At 36.5% G+C, this 23,436-nt stretch overlaps 2 protein-coding genes across 3 annotated transcripts in view; both read left to right on the top strand.

Annotated features, from left to right (window-relative positions):
• LOC109064374 (anoctamin-5-like) overlaps window positions 1–8,121 on the top strand; it is a 31,259-nt gene extending 23,138 nt beyond the window's left edge. For both annotated transcript variants that reach the window (XM_042727704.1, XM_042727705.1), the window contains 4 exons: window positions 3,306–3,511; window positions 3,713–3,915; window positions 3,995–4,100; window positions 5,165–8,121. In XM_042727704.1, the coding sequence (XP_042583638.1) occupies window positions 3,306–3,511; window positions 3,713–3,915; window positions 3,995–4,100; window positions 5,165–5,395 (746 nt within the window). In that variant the 3' untranslated portion in view covers window positions 5,396–8,121. The remainder of the gene's footprint in view (window positions 1–3,305; window positions 3,512–3,712; window positions 3,916–3,994; window positions 4,101–5,164) is intronic.
• A 140-nt stretch (window positions 8,122–8,261) lies between these two features.
• Window positions 8,262–21,999, top strand: LOC109093052 (vesicular glutamate transporter 2.1). Its single transcript, XM_042727702.1, has 12 exons — window positions 8,262–9,421; window positions 10,919–11,174; window positions 11,767–11,885; window positions 13,755–13,869; window positions 14,348–14,435; window positions 14,780–14,866; window positions 15,199–15,341; window positions 16,652–16,801; window positions 17,418–17,550; window positions 17,765–17,875; window positions 19,807–19,934; window positions 21,097–21,999. Exons 1-12 carry the CDS (start codon window positions 9,336–9,338, stop codon window positions 21,436–21,438), a joined length of 1,758 nt encoding a protein of 585 aa, XP_042583636.1. The 5' UTR covers window positions 8,262–9,335; the 3' UTR covers window positions 21,439–21,999.
• The last annotated feature ends 1,437 nt before the right edge of the window (window positions 22,000–23,436 follow it).

Raw genomic sequence — 23,436 nt, 5'->3', positions numbered from 1 at the left:
CAGAGACGGCGAGCTTGAGCGGGGAGTTCTTTGGCCTGAGTGAGCAGGAGTAAGTATTCTGATTAATTATTTTGTATAGTATTTTAAAATGTAACGCCAGTACGCCACATCTCTTGACGTCTCCCCGATTGCCTGCGAGCTTCTCCTCCTGTCTGTACGGTAATTTCTCTACTGTAGGCAATCGTTAGCCTATTTTTACAAAAACTGTTTCTACGGGGCCATAATGTAAGGTAATGGAGCCCTTTATACATTGTCGTGTATCTTTAGAAATAAATAATGGACAAATGGAGTCTTTAAACGCCTCAGATGTAAAGTTATTCGCTGTCAAAGTGAGTCAATGGGATGCTAACGCAAGTGAAGTTCTGCTACAAGATGGCGGCACGCGGCCGACTTCAACTTCCGGTCGACTTCCTTCCCCCCTGGTTTTTTCACCGGCCCCTCCTCCTCAGACTTGACACACATAGGTTGCCAGATTGATGGCACAAAGAGGAACGAGCGCTCTTGACTATGAACAAAATTAAATACGCTGTGTTTTCCGCCAACTGGCAACCCCGGGGTGCCGAAATACAATTGTGTAAACTTTCAGTGGGTGGGTTTCACAAACCAAAACAAACACCGACATTCCGGGCCGGAACGCACATTTTCAAAGGAGAATAACTGACTGTAGCATTGTTTTTCAGATAAACAAGTATGTTAACTTAGTATGTTTCTTAAATATCTGCAAACATATTATGGTATTTTTATGCTTTAGTAGAGCCAACATCTTACATACAGCACCTTTAAGGATGCATTACATTGATGGAAAGTGACAGTGAAGACTTCTACTTTAACAAACATTTCCATTTAAAAAAAAAAGCTGTTCTTTTTTAACTTTATACATCAGTAGGATTCTAAAAAAAAGATTCATGGTTGCCATAAAAATATTAAGCAGCACAACTACCATTTTTACCATTGATATGAAATAAGTTTGATTCTTCAGCACCTAATTAGCATAGACGATCACCTGACACTGAAGACTGGAGTAATGGCTGCTGAAAATTCAGCTTAAAGTCACTGAAATGAATAATATTTAAAATAATATATATATATATATACAGGTCCTTCTCAAAAAATTAGCATATTGTGAAAAAGTTCATTATTTTCCATAATGTAATGATAAAAATTAAACTTTCATATATTTTAGATTCATTGCACACCAACTGAAATATTTCAGGTCTTTTATTGTTTTAATACTGATGATTTTGGCATACAGCTCATGAAAACCCAAAATTCCTATCTCAAAAAATTAGCATATTTCATCCGACCAATAAAAGAAAAGTGTTTTTAATACAAAAAAAAAGTCAACCTTCAAATAATTATGTTCAGTTATGCACTCAATACTTGGTCGGAATCCTTTTGCAGAAATGACTGCTTCAATGCGGCGTGGCATGGAGGCAATCAGCCTGTGGCACTGCTGAGGTGTTATGGAGGCCCAGGATGCTTCGATAGCGGCCTTAAGCTCATCCAGAGTGTTGGGTCTTGCGTCTCTCAACTTTCTCTTCACAATATCCCACAGATTCTCTATGGGGTTCAGGTCAGGAGAGTTGGCAGGCCAATTGAGCACAGTAATACCATGGTCAGTAAACCATTTACCAGTGGTTTTGGCACTGTGAGCAGGTGCCAGGTCGTGCTGAAAAACGAAATCTTCATCTCCATAAAGCTTTTCAGCCGATGGAAGCATGAAGTGCTCCAAAATCTCCTGATAGCTAGCTGCATTGACCCTGCCCTTGATAAAACACAGTGGACCAAACACCAGCAGCTGACATGACACCCCAAACCATCACTGACTGTGGGTACTTGACACTGGACTTCAGGCATTTTGGCATTTCCTTCTCCCCAGTCTTCCTCCAGACTCTGGCACCTTGATTTCCGAATGACATGCAAAATTTGCTTTCATCCGAAAAAAGTACTTTGGACCACTGAGCAACATTCCAGTGCTGCTTCTCTGTAGCCCAGGTCAGGCGCTTCTGCCCCTGTTTCTGGTTCAAAAGCACACGCCTGTGCACGGTGGCTCTGGATGTTTCTACTCCAGACTCAGTCCACTGCTTCCGCAGGTCCCCCAAGGTCTGGAATCGGTCCTTCTCCCACAATCTTCCTCAGGGTCCGGTCACCTCTTCTCGTTGTGCAGCGTTTTTTTGCCACACTTTTTCCTTCCCACAGACTTCCCACTGAGGTGCCTTGATACAGCACTCTGGGAACAGCCTATTCGTTTCAGGAATTTCTTTCTGTGTCTTACCCTCTCGCTTGAGGGTGTCAATGATGGCCTTCTGGGTTAACCTCTTACCCATGATTGCGGTTTTTGAGTAATGAACCAGGCTGGGAGTTTTTAAAAGCCTCAGGAATCTTTTGCAGGTGTTTAGAGTTAATTAGTTGATTCAGATGATTAGGTTAATAGCTCGTTTAGAGAACCTTTTCATGATATACTAATTTTTTGAGATAGGAATTTTGGGTTTTCATGAGCTGTATGCCAAAATCATCAGTATTAAAACAATAAAAGACCTGAAATATTTCAGTTGGTGTGCAATGAATCTAAAATATATTAAAATTTAATTTTTATCATTACAAAATAAAAAATAATGAACATATACACAATAATATAAATATATAAAAATAAACATATGTAATGTGTGTGTGTATATATATATGTATATATATATATATATGTATATATATGTATATATATATATATTACACAGGTCCTTCTCAAAAAATTTGCATATTGTGAAAAAGTTCATTATTTTCCATAATGTAATGATAAAACAGGTCCTTCTCAAAAAATTTGCATATTGCGAAAAAGTTCATTATTTTCCATAATGTAATGATAAAAATTAAACTTTCATATATTTTAGATTATATATATATATATATATATATATATATATATATATATATATATATATATATTAAATAGAAAATAGTTATTTTAATTTGTATTGACAGTATTGGTGTTTTTACTTTATTTTTTTATTAAATAAAAGCAGCCTTGATGAGCACATTAGACTTCTTTCGAAAAGATCACAAAAATCTCATTGACTTTTGAATGGTAGTGAATACGTCATTTTTTTATAGAAATTATAAAAACAAATACATTTACATAAAAATGAATATATTCAAAATAAAAACAATTAACAAATCAAAACAAAAAACAATATTCTCCTATTAGAAAAGCCTCAAAGAAGTGGCTAGATCTTCAAATTTGACGGGTTTCTGTGAGCATTTGTTAGTGCTTCATCAATTAAACCAGTTGTTTCCTGTGTGTTTTACAGTCATCCAGTTTGGCTTCATAACACTATTCGTAGCCTCTTTTCCACTGGCCCCTCTTCTCGCCCTCTTCAACAACATCCTGGAGGTGCGAGTCGATGCTTGGAAGTTTACTACACAGTTCAGAAGGCCAGTGGCAGCGAAGGCTCGCAACATTGGAGCGTGGGAAGAGATCCTTAATGTGGTGGCCATCTTGTCCGTGGTCACAAATGTAAATGCAAATGGTTTTGTTCTGCTTTCCTGTTATTTTACTGTCTAGTGTAAAACTGGATGTGGCATTTAACTTCATTTTAAATATAGTTAACTAATATAAGCAACATTAACAAAAGGAAAGATATTGCTTGGTCAAATCAAAACAATATTTCCACCATACTTAAAATCTGTTGTTATTTCTTTCTCACTTGCACTTGAGGCTTTCATCGTTGCATTCACCTCAGATATGATTCCTCGCCTGGTCTATCTGTACGCCTACCACACAGGCAGCAAGGCCACTATGAGAGGTTACATCGACAACAGCCTCTCCTTTTACAACATCTCTCAGATCCCTGATGCTAACCTACCTGAAGCTGGAGAAAACCCATCATGGTTTAACAACTCTACTATCACAACATGCAGGTGTGTGACCGCCTGGTGGAAATTATAGTCTGTATTAGACCTACACAACTAAATGTAAATTAACAGATTTTTTCTCCAGGTATCGGGACTACAGATACCCACCTGGGCATGAGAAGCAGTACACACACACCATGCAGTTCTGGCACATCTTGGCTGCTAAACTAGCCTTCATCATCATCATGGAAGTAAGAAATTTGCATAACATAATGTGCTTCTAATTTCAATTTAGGAAACAGAGAGATAATATAGTGGAATATGCAGAGAAATTCAAAATAACTATAATAAATATTTTTGTATTGGGATTTAAAACTATACTGGAATAATATAATCAGGAAGCTTAGACTACCATTCAAAAGTTTTTTTTTTTTTTTTTTTTAAGAAATTAAACTTTCAGCAAGGACACATTAAATTTGTATTTTGTTTTTATATTTCTCTGGTATTTTTGTATTTTATGTTTTTTCTTGCAGTTTTATCTTTCAATTTACTTTCTGCTATAATACAATTTTAGTATTGCTAAGCAGAAAAACAAATATACTTCAACTAAATTGGTCAAAATGACAGTGAATTCTTCTACATTTTTATAAATAAATTTAAAAAAAAATTCAGATAAATGCAGCTCTACGTTCATCAAAGATTCTTGAAAAATGGATCATAATTTCCACACAAATATTTAAGTAGTGCAGCTCTTTTCAACATTTGATATTTCCTGAGTACCAAATCAGCATAACAGAATGATTTCTTAAGGACTGGAATAATGGCTGCTGAAGATTCAGCTTTGACATCACAAGGAATAAAAGATATTTTAAAATATTCAAATAGAAAAAAAGTTATTTTAAATAGTTTAAATAGTTTTTCTCTCCCAAATAAATGCAGGCTTGGTGAGCATAAGAGACTTCTTTCAAAAACATTCAAATTTTACCGGCTCTTTTGAACCTTAGGTCTTTTTGTTAGTTCAAAAAACATGATGGCCCAGTCTTGAAACTCAGTGGAATAAAAATCAGTGCACTAATTGGAAATGGAGATTAGAAATGTATATGAGGATTTCTGTCCATAAGACACACTACATATGATCTTGGTAAAGCTTTGGCATGAACATTTCTTGTAGCATCTGAAGTCTAAAAAGAAAACAACATACTGTATGAATGTAAATATTTGCTATGCATTTAATTACTGTTTAAGAAATTTAGATGTGAAAACTCAGTTCAGTGCACACATGATAACTGTTCCTCTGTTTCCTCTTCTTTCTCAGCATGTTGTATTTGTGGTGAAATTCTTCGTGGCGTGGCTGATTCCAGATGTGCCGGCAGAAGTAAAGGCCCGTATAAAGCGCGAGCGCTTTCTGGTTCAGGAATACCTGCACAACTACGAAGTGGAGAAACTCAAGATGCAGCTGAGCCAGAGTTTCTGCCTGTCCACAGAAACAGCCTCACTGCTGCCCTCTAGTCCAAGTAAACACCAGGTGCTTTCTGAATGTATCTGAATATCCCTGAACCCTCAGGACTACTCACATATACTATACACTGCAAAGCATGGAGGAACCAAATCTTCGGGAAACCTTAATACTAGGGCTGCACGATTAATCGAATGCTATTGTCATGAGCATCTTGTCAGTAAAGCCGGTTCTGTGATTAGTAGTTGATCTCCATCACGTGCTTTCAGATGGAGCAGCATTTACTACACACACAGAGCAGTAGTTCACTGACAAGCTACGATTAAATTGCTCGATTTTGAAATTGAAGAAATCATTCTGCGATTATGAAAGCTGTTTGCGTAGCTTGTCAGTGAACTGCGGCTCTGTGTAGTAAATGCTGCTCCATCTGAAAGCATGTGAAATTACCACATTTAATAACATTTTTACTCCAAACCCACTTCATGGGTGTTTGAAATAAATCCTTATGTGAGATTATGTGGCTTCTTACACAGAATAAGGCAAGCAACATATTTCATAGTATTCCAAGCAGTGATAAAAGCTAAGGTCAATTAGCATTGCATTATTATATACTTCATTATAATAAAAATTATAATAAGACAAACTCAGATAAACCATATATTGTCGTAGTCATGTGTTTATTAGTCACTGTTGAATTAATGAAAGCAGTTAAATCTTCTGTTTATTCAGCAACCTAAAAGCATTTACTGGGTTTCTTCTGCGAGGCGTATTTGTAGTTTCAGTGCGAGAGCGCCGTCTGGCTTTCGGAGGGAGATTTACTACTGATCACAGAACTGTGCTTCACTGAAAGATACACATGACAATCACTGCTTCTGCCTAATCGTGAATTATCACATTTGTGATTTAATTTTAATTAATCGTGCAGCCCTACTTCATACATTTATTGCAAAGAACCGCCTGTCCACATCCAAACAACTGCCAGAACTTTTATAAAGACCTACATGCCTAACAGTCTCTTTTCTGCTTGAGGTTTGTGGGAAAACATTACCGCTTTCCTTTGTGTTTCTCTCTAATGTCTGGAGTGCACTTGCTTAACTGCACTTTTACAAAGGAGAAAGGCTTGGAGACAGATCACCAAGATTTCAGCGGCAAACCCTCTGGAATGCAGCCTGCTGTTCCTCAGGTTGCCTTTAAAGCAAGCTGCTGTGAATTCAACTTATGAATAATCATTTATGACCATTAAAAGAATGAACATGTTTAGAAGGCAATAAGAATTTATGTCCGTCCAGCTTGTTGCGACTATATTTTTTTGAAGTAGTAATCTGCATGTGTTTTCCCTGTATGTCTGACTGTGAAAGAGGTACATGTAGACAGTGTGTTGTCTTTTTTTTTTTTCGACATTTTTTGTGGGCATGTGCAGTTTAACAGTTCATATATGTTGTTGTCCAGTGGATATTTTCTCTTATGAAACACACTGATAGCTGAATAGCTATCAGACAATATCATCATTCCTGTAGTGCTTACATCATCTTGTTTCACATAATATTTATATTTTATTATTATTTTAATTAATGCTGTACCTTGCCACCCACACATTTTGTTCTGTCAAATTAAAATGTTTTTTTTTTTTTTTTCTTTGTTATTGTTGGTTTTCTTCAAGGATGTATTTATTGCTACAGAGTTATCATATAACTGATTTATTATCTGGTTGGTTGGAAGGATTGATTTGACCAGATTAAGCTATATGTTTTCTGATCCTTCAAAAATCAGAAACTCAAGCCTTTATTCATCACATTGTTCTGCAAGAGTCTGTCAAGGTTTGCTAAATGAACTTTAGCACCCATCTGTAATCGAGACTAGGAGAACACTAGTCTTTTTCATCATGCCGTTTCTCTGTAACTAATTTCTGGGGACTTCGATATTCACCCTGATAACTTCATTTGATATTACAGTACTGCTGGGACAAATTAATTCAGTGAAACAGACTTTCAGAGATTCCCATACATGTCAAGGCCAAGAAATGATCTGTAATGGTGTATACATGCAAAAGGAAAAATAACAACATCACGGTTTTCTAAACAAGTGAATAGAAGGAATCAAGTGTCCTCTGCTGTATTACTAACCTGGAGCAAAGAGATTTGGTACAAACATTTTGAGCTGCCCCATCAACATTTCTGATGTTTGGTTATTACTTTCCGTAGCACTGTTGATGAACACTATGAACTCAGCGCCAATCTTCTTCCATAGGGACTCCACCTGTTTGAAAACAAGCAAACATGGATATTATGTCTCTTTTTAAGGTGTCTTATCAATTTAACTACTCATTTTGTGAACCATACCTGTTCATTTCATTTCACAAATGTTATATATTCTTTACATATGTATTTTTAGCCTGTCATGTGACTTTTGCTGTTATTCATCAGTCTTTTATGGATACAAATACAGTTTACAGAAATTTTCTGAATATTGTGTTGCTATACTTGTATACAAAGTTTTATCCAAAACAGAATGCATAATATACCCTAAGTGAAATATTACAGTCTATTCATGATAAAATATTATTTACTATTATCATTTCTATTATTTATTCACTTAGTTTAGGATATATTTGTGTTCAGATGAGAACATGTCACACATGCATTTGCCTTAATTGCTGTCATTATGTATGTGTATATTATGTATCGTCTTAATTATTTAGTCTACAAATGTTTACAGAATGAGTTGCATGAAACCGTGTGAAAAAAGTAAGTTTATGAATAATCATGAATCAATCTTATAAAAGCGAGAACGTGCCAAAATAAAGTGGTTTAAGTATACTACACGTGTTTAGCACTTGTTGGGCGTCCTCTGCAAATACTGTAAATGAACACAAGATGGCGCTCTCACTCTACCTGTTGTGTGAAGCTTTTAATATGCAAAGCTTCGCAACTGCGCAGAGTTACTCTCCTATAAACTGGTCCGTGAGGATGTTTAGCAGGATGTTCAAATAATAAATACGATAATATAAAATTATCTTATCAACACTTGAATAAAATGACTTGAATACAAATTAGCTTGCATCTTGACTGTATTATCTTCGGATTCGACGTACGTGTACATTCAGTAGCAGTTTTTATTTATTTTTGCTGTGAAGGACAGAAAAGAGGGAGGAGGACTGCGAGGTATGTATGAATTATTAATACGCTTTCCTTCACACTAGCACTCGGGGAAACACCCCTCGTTCGGTTTCCATAGCACCGTCCCCAGGAGGCTTGCTTGACGGCCTCTGATGGATAACAACCATTAGGCATAAAAGCACAAATGTAGAAACTTCGAATGTCAGGTCACGTGCCCTTCATATACGCACCGAAAGACTGTCATTTGCCGCACGTGGAACATAATTCACATCATCTGAGGACATAACCAGAGAAAATGTGAATGGAATGTGAAGATTTTCCGCCCTCTATAACCCCTCCCAAAACAGCGGTTCTGAGGGAGTGATCCGGCGCTGGGAGTCGCGGCGAGACTGTCGCTGACCTTGGTGCTGAACGCCTTGCACATTTCTCCTAAAGCTACTTCACTGGCACTCTGCATCGAAGAAGTGACAGTGCTTTTCATTTTTTGCTCTTAATTAACCATCTTTTTTTAAATCCGTTTTTTTTTTTTTTTTTTAACTCCGTCGATTTGAAGCGAACATTACTTCGTTGACTCAAATCTGAGATGGCATCGCGTGCTCTTATTGCGCGCGGGGCAGGTTATGAGTTTATAACTATGAGTAGACAGAGACAGACCACTTTTGATATCTCTCTTGTGTAGGCGGAATTTTTATTTTTATTTATTATTATTATTATTATTATTATTATTATTATTATTATTATTATTATTATTATTATTTTCTTCGCTCTGTGAACACCGTCGTGAATTTTCCTCATCTGTCTTACTGAATCATTGATCCGCTGGGTATCGGTCCGGTATGCTCTGTCATCTCACACTGTGACATGGTACTTTAACATTACCGGGGGAAAAAACCGAGGGATCGTCATATTTGGACATGGAGACTCCGAGGGAGCCTGGTTTTGTGCCCAGCAAAGAGGGACTGAAGAAACTAGCGGGGAAGACACTGGGACACTTGTACAAGTAGGATATTTTAACATCATAAAATTGAATAATGCACTAAAAAATAAAAAATTTGGCGTATGTTGTGGCTAGATATATAAATACGCTAACTATTGCTATAACAGAACAGAAAAAAACATAAATATGCAGCTCGTTTAGTCTATTCAGTAACGAGTTTCCCCAGTCGGTTTTGGCGTCACGCCTCATGGAGACGTGAAGAAAATTATGTAATTCTGCATAATCTTGGGAGGAGGGGATGGAAGCGTGCGAGTTTTACTATCTTTGAAGGTTGTCATTGTAATCCGACGACTAAAATGCGTTTACGATTGAATAGTAATCTTTCAGTTAGAGGATTCCCCTGAGTGCAGATGATTTTTTAGAGACCATTCGCGTATTCCCACAATACCTGCAAGAAAGAGCATGATTGAAATCACATGAAAAAAATCGGGTTGAACATCATTATTTCACATTGATTTGATGCTCTTTTATATGGAGTCATTTTTTGTGTCTCGTTAATTTATATATATATATATATATATATATATATTAAATATATATATATATATATATATATATATATATATATATATATATATATTATATATATATATATATATATATATATATATATATATATATATATAGTAAAAAATCCACCGCCTCGCCAACCTGAACGAATTGTTCTTTCGAAATTGAAATACCCTTTTCCCCCCGAGTACAACTCTTTTCATTTTTTCGTTTGCTTACAGACATTTTGTAGTCTCTGAGTATTTTCCAAAATATTGGGACATTGTCTCTTATTTGTCTTCTGAGATTAAAAAAACTATATTGACAATTATAATGCAATTAATGTGCGTTTTGTCCATTTTACATATACAAAAGATCACAAAATAAAAAGCATTTTACTCCCGTCACACTTGTTAATAAAAATCAAATCCTTGAAATGAAATTTATTATTTTTTGTAACAAATACATATATAAACTACATTTTGTTGCACATAGAATTTGTCTCCACACAGAATTTGTCTTTCCCTTTAGGCCGTATTTTGATTTTCTAGCATATAACTGTACGCAAATCACTCTGCTCATGGCTCTGGTATAGCCGAATGATATTAGTGAAGTGTTAGTGAAGTTCGTGAATATCAGTGGACCTTAAGCCTGTGTGAATGTAAATAAGGTGAAGGTGAAGGGAATGCTGCAATGCGGTACAGTGCGCTTTACAGCAGCACACGAAGCCTATGTGGAGTTTACATAAAAATCCCTGTGTAGAAAAAAATATTTCTGTAAGCCATTTTAATAACCATTGTCTAAATCTGTCCGTGCAAATTAGAGCAGGCTACTAGTGGGGAATGTAAATGGAGTTATATGAGTATTGTACTGGTATTGTACTAACTAGTATTGTCTTAAGTAGCCTAATAAAGGTGGATGAGATTCCTGTTAATTGATTCTTCTGTACTATACTCGTTATGCTGTAAGTGTCCTACAAGTAGTCTGACGGTTCTCTTCTGACTGATGCAGAGTGATAGAAAAGCGACAAAAACCTGGCGAGAACATCGAACTGACCGAGCATGGACGGCCTGCTCAGACCAACGAGAAAAAGCCACCTTTGTGCGACTGCACGTGCTTTGGACTTCCTCGCCGCTACATCATCGCCATAATGAGCGGCCTCGGGTTCTGCATCTCCTTCGGTATTCGGTGCAACTTAGGCGTGGCCATAGTGAGCATGGTGAACAACAGCACCATTCACCTGAACGGGAAGATCATCATCAAAGAGGTTTGTGCGCGTGGCACGCTTGGATTTTATACGTTCGCGTCAGCTTCGTGACACACCCCTCACGAGCGTGCACACACACACACACACACACACACACACACACACACACACACACACACACACACACACTGTCTACACTTCGTCTGGAAACTGTAACAATTTATGGAAAATTTAAAAAAAGGGCAGAATTTAAAAACACTCTTACTTGTGTTTGTTTGAAAGAGGCTTAGTGGATGCCACTGCTAGCTTGCAAAATATTGAAAACAAGTAGGCTAACCATGCAAAAAAATTGACCTTGGTCACTTGAATGTCATCGGCCTCAAATTGATTAACTCTTCAGCTGGAAAGTAATCCTGCGCGCTTGTCATTTAATTTTTTTTTTTTTTTTTTTTTTTTTTTTTTTGAGCACAATAATCAATATCTGAAAAACCAAAGTTACAGTTTTTCCCTCAAATATCGAATTTATATTATTATAGCCAATATTATATATTAACCTTAGGTCTATGGAGACGTGTGCATTCACATTTTCAATTGTCCCTATCCTTTTACAAATTGGATTAGCAACATGATATTTTCTGTTTCTCTCCATTAGAAGGCAAAATTCAGCTGGGACCCGGAAACAGTTGGAATGATTCATGGCTCGTTTTTCTGGGGTTATATTGTGACGCAAATTCCCGGGGGATACATTTCTTCTAGATTGGCGGCAAACAGGTAAAGCCCTAGGAATTTATTTATTTATTCAGATGATGATGATAAAATGATAATTGTTGTTAGCTCATAATGCAACAATAAATATCGCCTTAGAATTTCCCAATAGAATAGAAATAGAAAATGCCTTATAGATAATATTGCCTAGACTACCTAATGTTAACGAAAGAACATTAAGTAAATTATTTTTAAAAATACAAATGAGATATATTCTATAATAATATTTAGTTTAATCAATTATAGGCTAATATAAATGTTATTTTAGTTTCGTTGAATGTATTATTTAATGTACAAGAAGATTTAAGGAAGAAGCCTTATATAAATATTTGAAATAATTAAAAATCATATAGCGGATGATTACAGTGATAGTCACGGCGATTTCGTAGTTGTGTAATGTCGAGCTGCGAAGCTGCAAATATTTGGTTTGAGCTCTACACAGTAAGAACCATGCCGTATTATACAAGGGATGATTTTTCATAGCGGCGGATAGACCTGTACCCGTCATTGGAAGAAAAAGGGGGTGATGGGACGGGAGGCGCTAATTTAGCAAACGTTCAACCCAATCTTATTTATTTGGTCCCTAAATAATATACTAAAAACACATATATACATAAATAAAAAATATGCATAAATAAAGTTATCATTATTACAGTTTATACTGAGTTTATTTTGTCAGAAAAAAAGAAAGATCTTTAGAAAGATCTTTTGGAGATTTGGAAACGTCCAAATCGTGCTTCTCACGTTCTTATTTGAAGGCAATGATCAGTTGTAAAGAAGGCATATGAGACATCACTGTTGCGATTTTATTATTCTAATATAATATAATAAAATATAAACCTTAGGAATACTATTTTCATTCAGGCGTTCAAGGGGAAAGGAAATCAAATAAATCAGCACTGCAGACAGGCAGAGAGAGAGAGAGAGAGAGAGAGAGAGAGAGAGAGATCATTGCTATGGTTGATCAGCCTGCTTGTGTTTCCAGTGTTGTGTGAGTGGCAAAGTGAACGCTGACCCGTCGTGTGAGTTTGTAGGATTAGACTGTGGGAGTGGGTCTGTGGGGCATTCTCCACCTGTTAATGAGATCCCGGGGGAAGCGTGTCTAATCTGCTCAATGAGGGGGGCATGGCAACCAGCCCCGGACATGTTGCCAGAGGGTTTGGCCGACCTCATATATCACGCAACAATTTATCAAAAAATATAACTGCCATGTCGGTAGCTAGAAATATGTTTACACAATTTGTGCTCACTAAAACATCTTTTTTTGACGGCTGGCCAACAATAAATGAACGTTATCAAGAAACTAAAATGCTGTGCAATTGTAGGCTATAGTTCTGTTAACTCTGTAGGCTACGTCGATTATTTGACTTAATTGTCATTGCTGAAATTATTCAACAGTTCTCAGTATATCTCATATTTGGGCTATTGGTCGGCGTGATTGAGATCTAATAGAATCAGCGAGTCTCGTGCTGGAAAACTCCCTCAATCCGATTAGTGAGGGCCGGTGGGAGAGAGGTGAGGGGTCTCCAGCTCTACAAGACGGGAGGAAAATTGGACAAAGACCATGCTGGTGTTTTTTCTTAAGAACAGAAACTATTTGAACTGTACGTTAAATTTTGGTAGTAGCCTAATTGTGTGTGTGTGTGTGTGAGAGAGAGTGAAGGAATTATTGATTTTTTTTCTCTCAGCGATAAAGAACATGTCTAACTAAAATGTTATTGCGGAAACTAAAATAACACATAGCTGAAACTCGGGTTTTAAACTCGGGAAATAATTACATACAACTTACATTTTCACGCAAATTACATTTTTTTTTTTTTTTATTCTATAACCTAATGTGTGTATAATTCAACCATGTTTCCGTCCGTTATTTAGGGTTTTTGGCGCAGCCATTCTCCTCACATCCATACTGAACATGTTCATCCCCTCAGCTGCACGTGCTCACTACGGCTGCGTCATATTCGTCAGGATATTACAAGGGCTTGTAGAGGTAGGAAAGTGCGACTTTCTGTCATGTGTAAATGCTTGTGTGCTAATAACGATCTAATACCGTAACTCTCTAAGGTTCCTATCTAACATTTGGACACTAGCCTTTGGTAGATAAGTTCTAAAAGAAAGAAAGAAAGAAAGAAAAGAAAAACATTTGTGGGAATTATTCCTGGGAAAAGCCCAATGCCTTGTATCAATCACTTATAGCCTGAGGATATTTTTGAGAGAGTAATAACCCTGGCTTTGTCTTTAGTACAGCTGTATTGATCTGTAAAGGCCCTTATATGTGTGTGAAATAGACAACTATAGTAGATCCACTTCCATCACACCAACAATGTATATTAATCTATTCTTTTTTTGTAAATATTAATTTGCATTTAAATTAATTCATGTGATGACTACTGCTTAAGATTTTATTATGATTTGAAAAACTCTCACATTTCTTTGTGATATAGAACGGATGTGTATTGTTTTTCTAGGGTGTGACCTACCCAGCCTGTCATGGGATCTGGAGTAAGTGGGCTCCTCCGCTGGAAAGAAGCCGTCTGGCCACAACCTCCTTCTGTGGTAATCTTTGTTCTCTTTAAAGCAAATTAGTAGATTACTGAATAATAAAGAAAACCAATGCCCTTATATTTGTTTTGTTGCTACCTTATAGCCACCTTATTGTGTGCATGTTAAAATTGAAAGATACATTTGTTGTTTATCCGCAAGAATTCTAGGAAACATTATTTATGCATGAACTGGATTTTCTTGTGTTGTTTTAATGCATATTCTGGAACTGGTTTTAAGGCATTCAGAAAGCTCCTTTTTTATTTTTTAAAGACAATTTATTTCAGAAAAGTCTTTTATAATCTATCCATCTCAGTTGCCTTTTCTTCAATTTAAACTTCTCCTCTCCTCTTTTGTAGGTTCCTATGCTGGAGCTGTCATTGCCATGCCTTTAGCTGGGATCTTGGTGCAGTACACAGGCTGGTCATCGGTTTTCTATGTCTATGGTAAGAGTGTTTTTTGTGTGTACTGTATGAGCCATGGTTATGGTGCAAACCGTCATTGCATGAGTGTGCTTAACGGTCTTGATGAGTGTATTTTAGTAACTCACTGATGCTGGGTATTGATTTTTCCTCTGATGCTGCCATGTGTCCATCCTCTGTGCTGACACTGAATCTGCTTGACACTGTGCCAAGAATTGGCACTTCCTGTCTGGAAAGCAATGAATTGTAATCCATTTAGTTGTATGAAGAGTTTTCAGTTAGCCCATCTTCCTGTGCGCTTCTTTTATGAAGTTTTTTTTAAGACCAATGTCTAAGAATTGTTTGTTTCCCTTTAGGCTGTTTTGGGATTTTCTGGTATATGTTCTGGATCTTAGTGTCATATGAAAGCCCAGCTGAACATCCTACCATCACGGCCGAAGAACGCTGCTACATTGAGGAGAGTATCGGCGAGAGCGCTAAGCTGCTAGGTCCTGCAGAAGTAAGTGACCACAAACATAATCTTGCTCCACTCTTTTGGCTGGAAATGTATATTTTCAGGAATATAATGGGGTTGGACAGCACAGAGGAAAAGGCTTGAGTGTAGGATCCAAGTACTCTTTTAAGAGATGTTTTGACTAATGGCATAACATCCCCTCTCATGCAAACCTATAATTAAGGACCACTCTATGATTATCTGTAATTCGAATGCCCATTTGTTGCTTATTGACACAAATCTATTTCACTTATACTATGATTGTAGCTTGGAAGGTTGTCCAGGTTAAGAGTTCAGAGCAAATTGTTCGATGTACTAAGAGTGCATTTCTCTTGACATCAGACTCATAATTGACACAAAAAATAGGAGAATTTTTGTTTTCAAATTTTTACCATTCTTAAAGTCACAATGAAATGGAAGAAGCAACAGATATTTTATTCTGTATTTTGATGTACATCTAAGTGTAACAGATTATCAAAAAAGACTTGGGACTTGGTTCTGTGCAGCTGTTGTTGGCTTTACTTTCAAAAGTGATTCATACAAACAAAAGCTATCAATAAAAACACACTAAATCATCTAATAAGTCCCTAAATTATCACAAAAGACAATCACTTTCAATTTAACAGAAGGTCCAGTTATGGCATTTTGATTATACATTACAAAGTAAAAAAAAAAAATAAATAAAAATGAAACATGCACAGAAGAACTGTTCACAATAAGATATATAGTATTCATTTAGAAAATACATAGGGTGAATTTTCATTTCATATTGACTTTAAGATTAAGAGCTGAGACAAGCCCCTCATTCTCTCACGTGAACAACAAGACATTACTGTAGTTCAAAAGTGTAAAGCTTAATTTCAGTAATTTGTGGTTTTATAGAGGGTAAATGAAAGCACAGAACAAATTTTGTCAGGATGCCTTGAAAAATGAAAAGATAAAAGGCATATTTCTTTGGTGATCACACTTTTATGTATATACTTATTTTGTAAATATTTGCCATAACTTTGAGGTAAAGGACAATATTTGCAGTGTCACTACAAGTCACTAAAGGGTGATTTTGTTGCCATGGTGTTATATGAGGACATATATATATATACCAACAAAGGCATATCAGAAAGGTCTTTTTTTATATTTATGTTATAATTTGATAAAATTAGTTAGCCATTTTGTCTCAGTGTGCATTTCTCTGGTCTTTGGTCTTCTTTGGTGTAAATGCCCTGCACTCATTCATGCAGAATCAAGACATAAATGCTAAAATCATTAACAGGATGGGTATTATTGTCCACGTGTTGCAATACTCCTTTCTCTTACAGAAATTCAAGACACCTTGGAGGCAGTTTTTCACATCCATGCCTGTCTATGCAATCATTGTGGCCAACTTCTGCAGGAGTTGGACCTTCTACTTGCTGCTCATCAGCCAGCCTGCATACTTCGAGGAGGTGTTTGGCTTTGAGATTAGCAAGGTAATTTCAGTTTACCTTTCATATTGCATGCATTTAAATTGGTATTGGTTTTATACAAATTGGAAAATTATTAAAAATGAACAATTACTGAATCAGCAGTCAAGCTTTATTTGGGTCAAAATGGCTAGCCTTGGTGTCTGAGTTGCATATGATTTTTGTCTATAATTCCAGTGTGCAGCAGTAAATGGGTGACCTTTGTCGTTCCCTAAGGTCTGAAATAGGTTGATGCATTATTCATTGTGAATAGTTCATAATGAATAATTCATTAATCACTTATTGGTGATGCTCGCATCTCATTTTGCTCTTGTTTTCTCACTTCCTACAGTTAAACCTTCAGTCATGTCTTTACATCTAGTTACAGTATTAACACACTAATAGTGAATGTTGCATGTCAGTTTGATTGATTTTTTTGGAAGAAATTTATCAGATTTATTGTAATTAAGTCAAATATTTTATTTTAGATTTGAAATTGGATCTTTTTTTCTCTTTTCTGTGGTTCAACCACATCCTAAAAATGCCACAATATCAACTAACATTGGGCAATGGCTAATGCATTCATTCTGCAGTGTGTTTTCAGTAAGATGCTTCTGAGCCTGATGGCTGCTGTCTTATTCAGGTTGGCATGCTGTCAGCCCTGCCCCATCTGGTGATGACCATTATCGTACCCATTGGGGGACAGATAGCCGATTTCCTCCGTAGCAAAAACATCCTGTCTACTACCACAGTTCGGAAGATCATGAACTGCGGAGGTGAGGGCAACCTACTGCAAGAACACAAACGGAATGATAATAGCTCATATGACTGAATTCTGGTCAAATCCATGCAAGCGAGGATCGTTAAAGAAATGAATGAGAATAAATATAATTTTTATTCAACCTAAATATTAATAGTCATAATAATAATCATATAATTGTCCATTTTAGCTTAGTTTGTTGACTATCCACTTGTGTTTATCTTTCACAGGCTTTGGGATGGAGGCCACTCTGTTGCTGGTGGTTGGTTACTCACATAGTAAAGGAGTAGCCATTTCGTTTCTTGTGTTGGCTGTCGGTTTCAGTGGATTTGCAATATCAGGCAAGTCTTTGGGGAAACTGATTTCATATTTTGACAAGACAATGACAAGAAAAAGCAGTAATATAAAAAGCAACCATCCACAGCCAGAGAACACTGCAAATGATGGCTTATTTCTGACAAAATACCATGTTCTCCTTTTATCACTCAAAAACGCTCTTCCTGTGCTGCAGCTTTGAAGGAATAAGTCATTCTGCTGGACTTTTTAAATAATTCATACACACTGTCCCCTGAGAGCAGCCTCACAGGCAGCACATCTAGACAGAGCACTCAGTAAGGGAGGGGCTAGAGACTCCTCCGCTCTACAAGATGGCTTCTCTTTCTATTTATAGTCTGGATCTCCAGCATCATGTTAGAGATACTGAAAAATGTGCACTCTTGAACCAAAAAGAGGAATGTGGTGATTTGAAAATGTCATTCTGTAATGTTGTTTGTTGCAGTGTTATTTAAGTATCATTGATGTACTATTATAGTTTTTGTTAATATTTTAAATGAGATTTTGTTTATATTTTACTTTAAGATTTTTTTATTTGGTTTAGGGTTATTTTTGTCATTTTTATTAGTTTTCTTTTTTATTTTATTTTTGTTGTACTTTTTATTAAGATTTAGTTTGTAGTTTTGGTTTATTCAATTTATTTTAAATTTATTCAGTTGTTATTTTAGTACTTCAACATAGACATTTAATTTCACAATTTGTTGCTGCCTTATGTTAAACTGCTTTAAATTACTTTTTTCCCCACATCAATCTATGCTCCATACACCATAATAGCAAAGCAAAAACAGAACTGTCACAACTTTGTAAATTATAAAAAAGGAAAAAGGAAATAATTACATTGCATAAGTATTCAAACCCCTAACTCAGTACTTAGCTGAAACACCTTTATAGTCTCAAGTATTTTTGGGTTTGATGGGACAAGCTTTGCTCATCAGCATTTGGCAATTATCTGCCATTCTTCTCCTCATCTCTTCTCCTCTCAAGCTCTGTCAGGTTGGATGGGGGCAGACGCACATTTTCAGGTTTCTCCAGAAATATTTAGCTGGACCACTCAAGGATTCACAGAGTTGTCTATAATCCACTCTTGCTGTGTGCTTAGGGTCGTTGTCCTGCTGAAAGGTGAACCTTCTGCCCAGTCTGAGTTTCAGAATGCTTTGGACTGGGTTTTCATTAAGACTATCACTATATTTTGCTGTGTAGAACTTTTCTTCTACTCTGATGAGTCCCTCAGTCCCTGCTGATGAAAAACAGCCCCACAGCATGAGGCTGCTACCAGCACACTTTACTTTTGGGATGCTACTGTGCAGATGATGAGCAGTGCCTGGTTTCCTTAAAACATGATGCTTAAAATTGAGGTTCATCAGACCAGAGAATCTGGTTTCTCACAATCTGAGGGTCCTTTAGATGTTTTTTTGCAAATTCCAAGTGTGTTTTCTTGTGTCTTCGCTGAGGAGAGGATTGAGTTTGGCCACACCGGCATAAAGCACAGATCAGTGGAGTGTTGCAGTGATGTTTGTCCTTCTGTAGATTTCTCCTATCTCCACATATGATCATGGAGCTTCTTGGTCACCAGTCTAACCAAAGCCCTCCTCCATCAGTTGCTCAGTTTGGCCTGGAGGCCAGCTCTAGGAAGAGTCCTGGTTGTTCCAAACATCTTCCATTATGGATAACGGAGGCTACATGCTTCTGTGACCCTTCAATGCAGCAGAATTTTTTCTGAACTCTTCCCCAGATGTGTGGTTTGATGCAATCCTGTCTATGAGGTCTACAGGCAGGTTTTTTGTTTTGTTTTTTTGATCTCAGGGCTTGGTCTTTGCTCTAATATGCATTTTCAGCTGTTAGACCTTTTATTAGATGTGTGCCAAAAAGTGTAATCTTTTACAAAGTTCTTTCAATTCTGTCTGATGTTAATGTAATGTATACCCTTATTGCCCCTCAGGTTTCAATGTCAATCATTTAGACATCGCTCCTCGCTATGCCAGTATCCTCATGGGAATCTCTAATGGAGTGGGAACTCTGTCAGGAATGGTGTGCCCTCTTATTGTGGGAGCCATGACCAAACACAAGGTAAGACACCTTGGATTTTCAGGATTTTCCTTTGCATTCTAGATGTTCAGTAATATATGTTTGGACTAGATGGATCTTAAAGGGATAGTTCACCCAAAAATGAAAATTATGTCATTAATGACTCACCCTCATGTCGTTCCAAACCCCTGAGACCTCCGTTCATCTTCGGAACACAGTAAATTGAATAAAATAAAATAAATTGAATAAAATAAAATAAATTGAATAAATTGAGTCAATGTTTCGTTCGTTATCTGGCTCGGTTCAGTCAGTGTACTGTTTGAGTAAATGGATTACTCCGGGATATTGGTTTATTTGAACTCAGAGGGAGTGTCAGCCATGTTAAAAAGTTAACAGCTTAAGTCATTTGTGGATTAATGCTTATTGTTGACGCGAACCGTTTCAAACGATTCAGTTCGATTTGGTGAACTGGTTCAAGAAGATCCGGTTACATCGAGTGATTCGTTCGCGAACCAGATATCACTAAACTGCAGTGTTGTGAACGCGCTCATAACAGACCCGGGAGAGAAGTCAATGCTGAATAAAGTCATAGTTGGTTTGATATTTTTTTTGGACCAAAAATGTATTTTCGATGCTTCAAAAAATTCTAACGGACCCTCTGATGTCACATGGACTACTTTGAAGATGTTTTTATTACCTTTCTGGACGTGGACAGTATACCGTACATACATTTTCAATGGAGGGACAGAAAGCTCTCGGACTAAATCTAAAATATCTTAAACTGTGTTCCGAAGATGAACGGAGGTCTCACGGGTTTGGAACGACATGAGGGTGAGTCATTAATGACATAATTTTCATTTTTGGGTGAACTATCCCTTTAACTTGAATGAAAGATGTTGCCCCATGGTGGATTAGAAGGTGGAGTTGTGACACTTTCGTGGTTTAAGAATCACAGCAGATTTGTTATTTTGATTTTGTTTGTTGTTCCAAACCTGATATATTATTATACCTGAAATATATATATATGTGATTTTAAAAGATTTCATGTAACAGATTTTCAGATATCTCTTCCTACTTGTTATTCATTGCTAAAAGTGCTCAGATTTATCAGCATTAAGCGTATGTTTATTTCATGTGCTATTCTTGCAGCTCCCTGGAGTTCCTTTATGTCAGTGAATTCCTGACAACTCTTTCTTCCTTTCAGACCCGAGAAGAGTGGCAGTATGTGTTTCTTATCGCTTCCCTGGTGCATTATGGTGGTGTAATCTTCTATGGCATCTTCGCCTCGGGGGAGAAGCAGCCATGGGCAGATCCAGAACAGACCAGTGAAGAAAAGTGTGGCTTCATTGATGAAGATGAGCTGGCTGAGGAAACGGGGGACATCACCCAGAGTTACGGTGCCCTGGGAGGTCCAGCCAAAACCTACGGTGCCACTACACAGTTGAACGGTGGATGGGCAGAAGGATGGGATAAACGAGAGGAGTATGTACAGGAAGGTGTGGAGGAAGGGGGTTACGGATACCGGCAGGGTGGGGATTACTCCTAGACCTCACATGCTATCACACACACATACACACACAATGCACAGAGCTATACATAAACATTCAGTGGAGCAAAAAAGTATTTGGATGGATACATTCAGACACAGATCACAACTGGAAATGTATAAATTCCATTGCATTAAATAACAAAATGCAAGTGCAATCTGCAACGCATCTGCAATTTGTCTTTCTGTGCTTTTCTTTAGTGGGTGTATGAAGTGCCCTTATTTTGAAATCAAAAAATCTATGTGTGTAGCTATATATGTAAATATATAAATAATATATATATATATGTGATAAATCATTATATAATCTAATATAACAAACCTGTTTTCGTAAAATGTTTCGCTTTAAAAAAATAGCATTTTTGTTATCTAATCTAATGCAATGACATTTCTACATTTTAAGCACAGCCTAAGCATCCAGATACTTTTTGGAGCCACTGTACATACAGGACAGGATAAAAAAATACATACCCACACTATAGATTTTGTAGTGTCTGTGAGTTCAAAAAAAAAAATAGAGGATCAATTAACATGTAAAAAAAAAAAAAAAAGTTGTGTGTTTGCACAAATTTAAATGATCAAATCCTACATTTAAATAAGAATTTAAATGAGTCAATTATACAAAGGAGATATTACATATCCAAATTGGACGACTGCAAACGTTGTATGTATTAAAACAGAGTAACTTTATTTCAAGTGCAATCATGTGTAATATCGTGAAATCGAGTTTTTCACCCCATTATTCTGAGCCTTTGCAACATAAAGAATACAGAAGACTTAATAATTAAACACGGAAACCAGAATCCAGAATCCGAACCTCATTAATCAATAAATAAGAAATACTACTGTAGAGAATTCCAACCAATCAACTGGTTTCCACTGTCTTTTTTCTGATTGCACTGAGAGAGCTGTACAATGAAATTTAACAGCACAACAAACTGAATTTGTTTATACCTCATGATGTGTTACTCGTCCATCGTAGAAGTCACGTTTTTGAGAGATTAAAGAGGACTTTGGTCTTTGACACTGCAGAGAAAAAGCACAGTTTTTTAGATGATGAAATAAAAGCAACAAAAGTGTTTCTCAAACTCAGCAGGCTGTTTCAGTCGTATCCGTATATATATACATATATATATATATTTTTGGATGGTGCTGTTCAATTTGGTGTTTGGTGTAATAGATGACATTTGGGAAGGGGTTTGATTTTAGATCATTGGAATTGCAAGAGCTACAAAAAGCAAAAGCACAGCGTGTCAAGGCTGTAGACTCCTTAATTTCCATGCCATTATTTTAACTCCATGCCATTTTGACATCTGTGAATGCTAGTTATGCATGGGTCAAAACTGTTTGCGTTTTTACAAATGTTTTTTTTTTTTTTTTTTTTACTATGACTATATTGTTTTACTTTACTAAACTGTTACTGTTGTGTCAATTTCTTTGCACAATTAACCAAAGGTAACCTGTAGTGTGGGATTTTGGCTGGGATGGGGCAAAAAGTTTCCATTACAAAAAACAAGGGAAAACCTGTGAAAAGGGCTGGTATAGTCCTAGGAGCAGGTAATAACCATATTCAATTTACCAAGCAATAAATCTATGGTAACAGTTACTTAGCAGTCACTTATCTTAGCACATTTAACTGTAATCATTTTAGTTTAAGTATTTTTGTGATGACAATTAAAAAAAAGAGAAAAGATGAACAGAAACTACTTACTGTTAATATATATACATATATATAGAGAGAGAGAGAGAGATTCACGATATTATATATATATATATATATATATAGAATTTGCTATATAATAATATAATGCATTTAAGTTCATTATATAAAAAGAGTCCAGTGCAACTCTCTTTACAGTTAAGAGTTTGTGTGCTGGACCCACTCACCAGAAGAGAATGATTCTTAAGTGCCGCCTGCAGCTGCTTCCTGTGTGTAACTCTTACCAGGGTCCCTCACCACCACACTATCTCAAAAGGCGGCCGCACCTCTGTAGTCGT

The sequence above is a fragment of the Cyprinus carpio genome, chromosome B7, assembly GCF_018340385.1.
Source record: "Cyprinus carpio isolate SPL01 chromosome B7, ASM1834038v1, whole genome shotgun sequence".
Lineage (NCBI taxonomy): Eukaryota > Metazoa > Chordata > Actinopteri > Cypriniformes > Cyprinidae > Cyprinus > Cyprinus carpio.
This window is presented reverse-complemented; position numbering and strand designations above follow the sequence as displayed.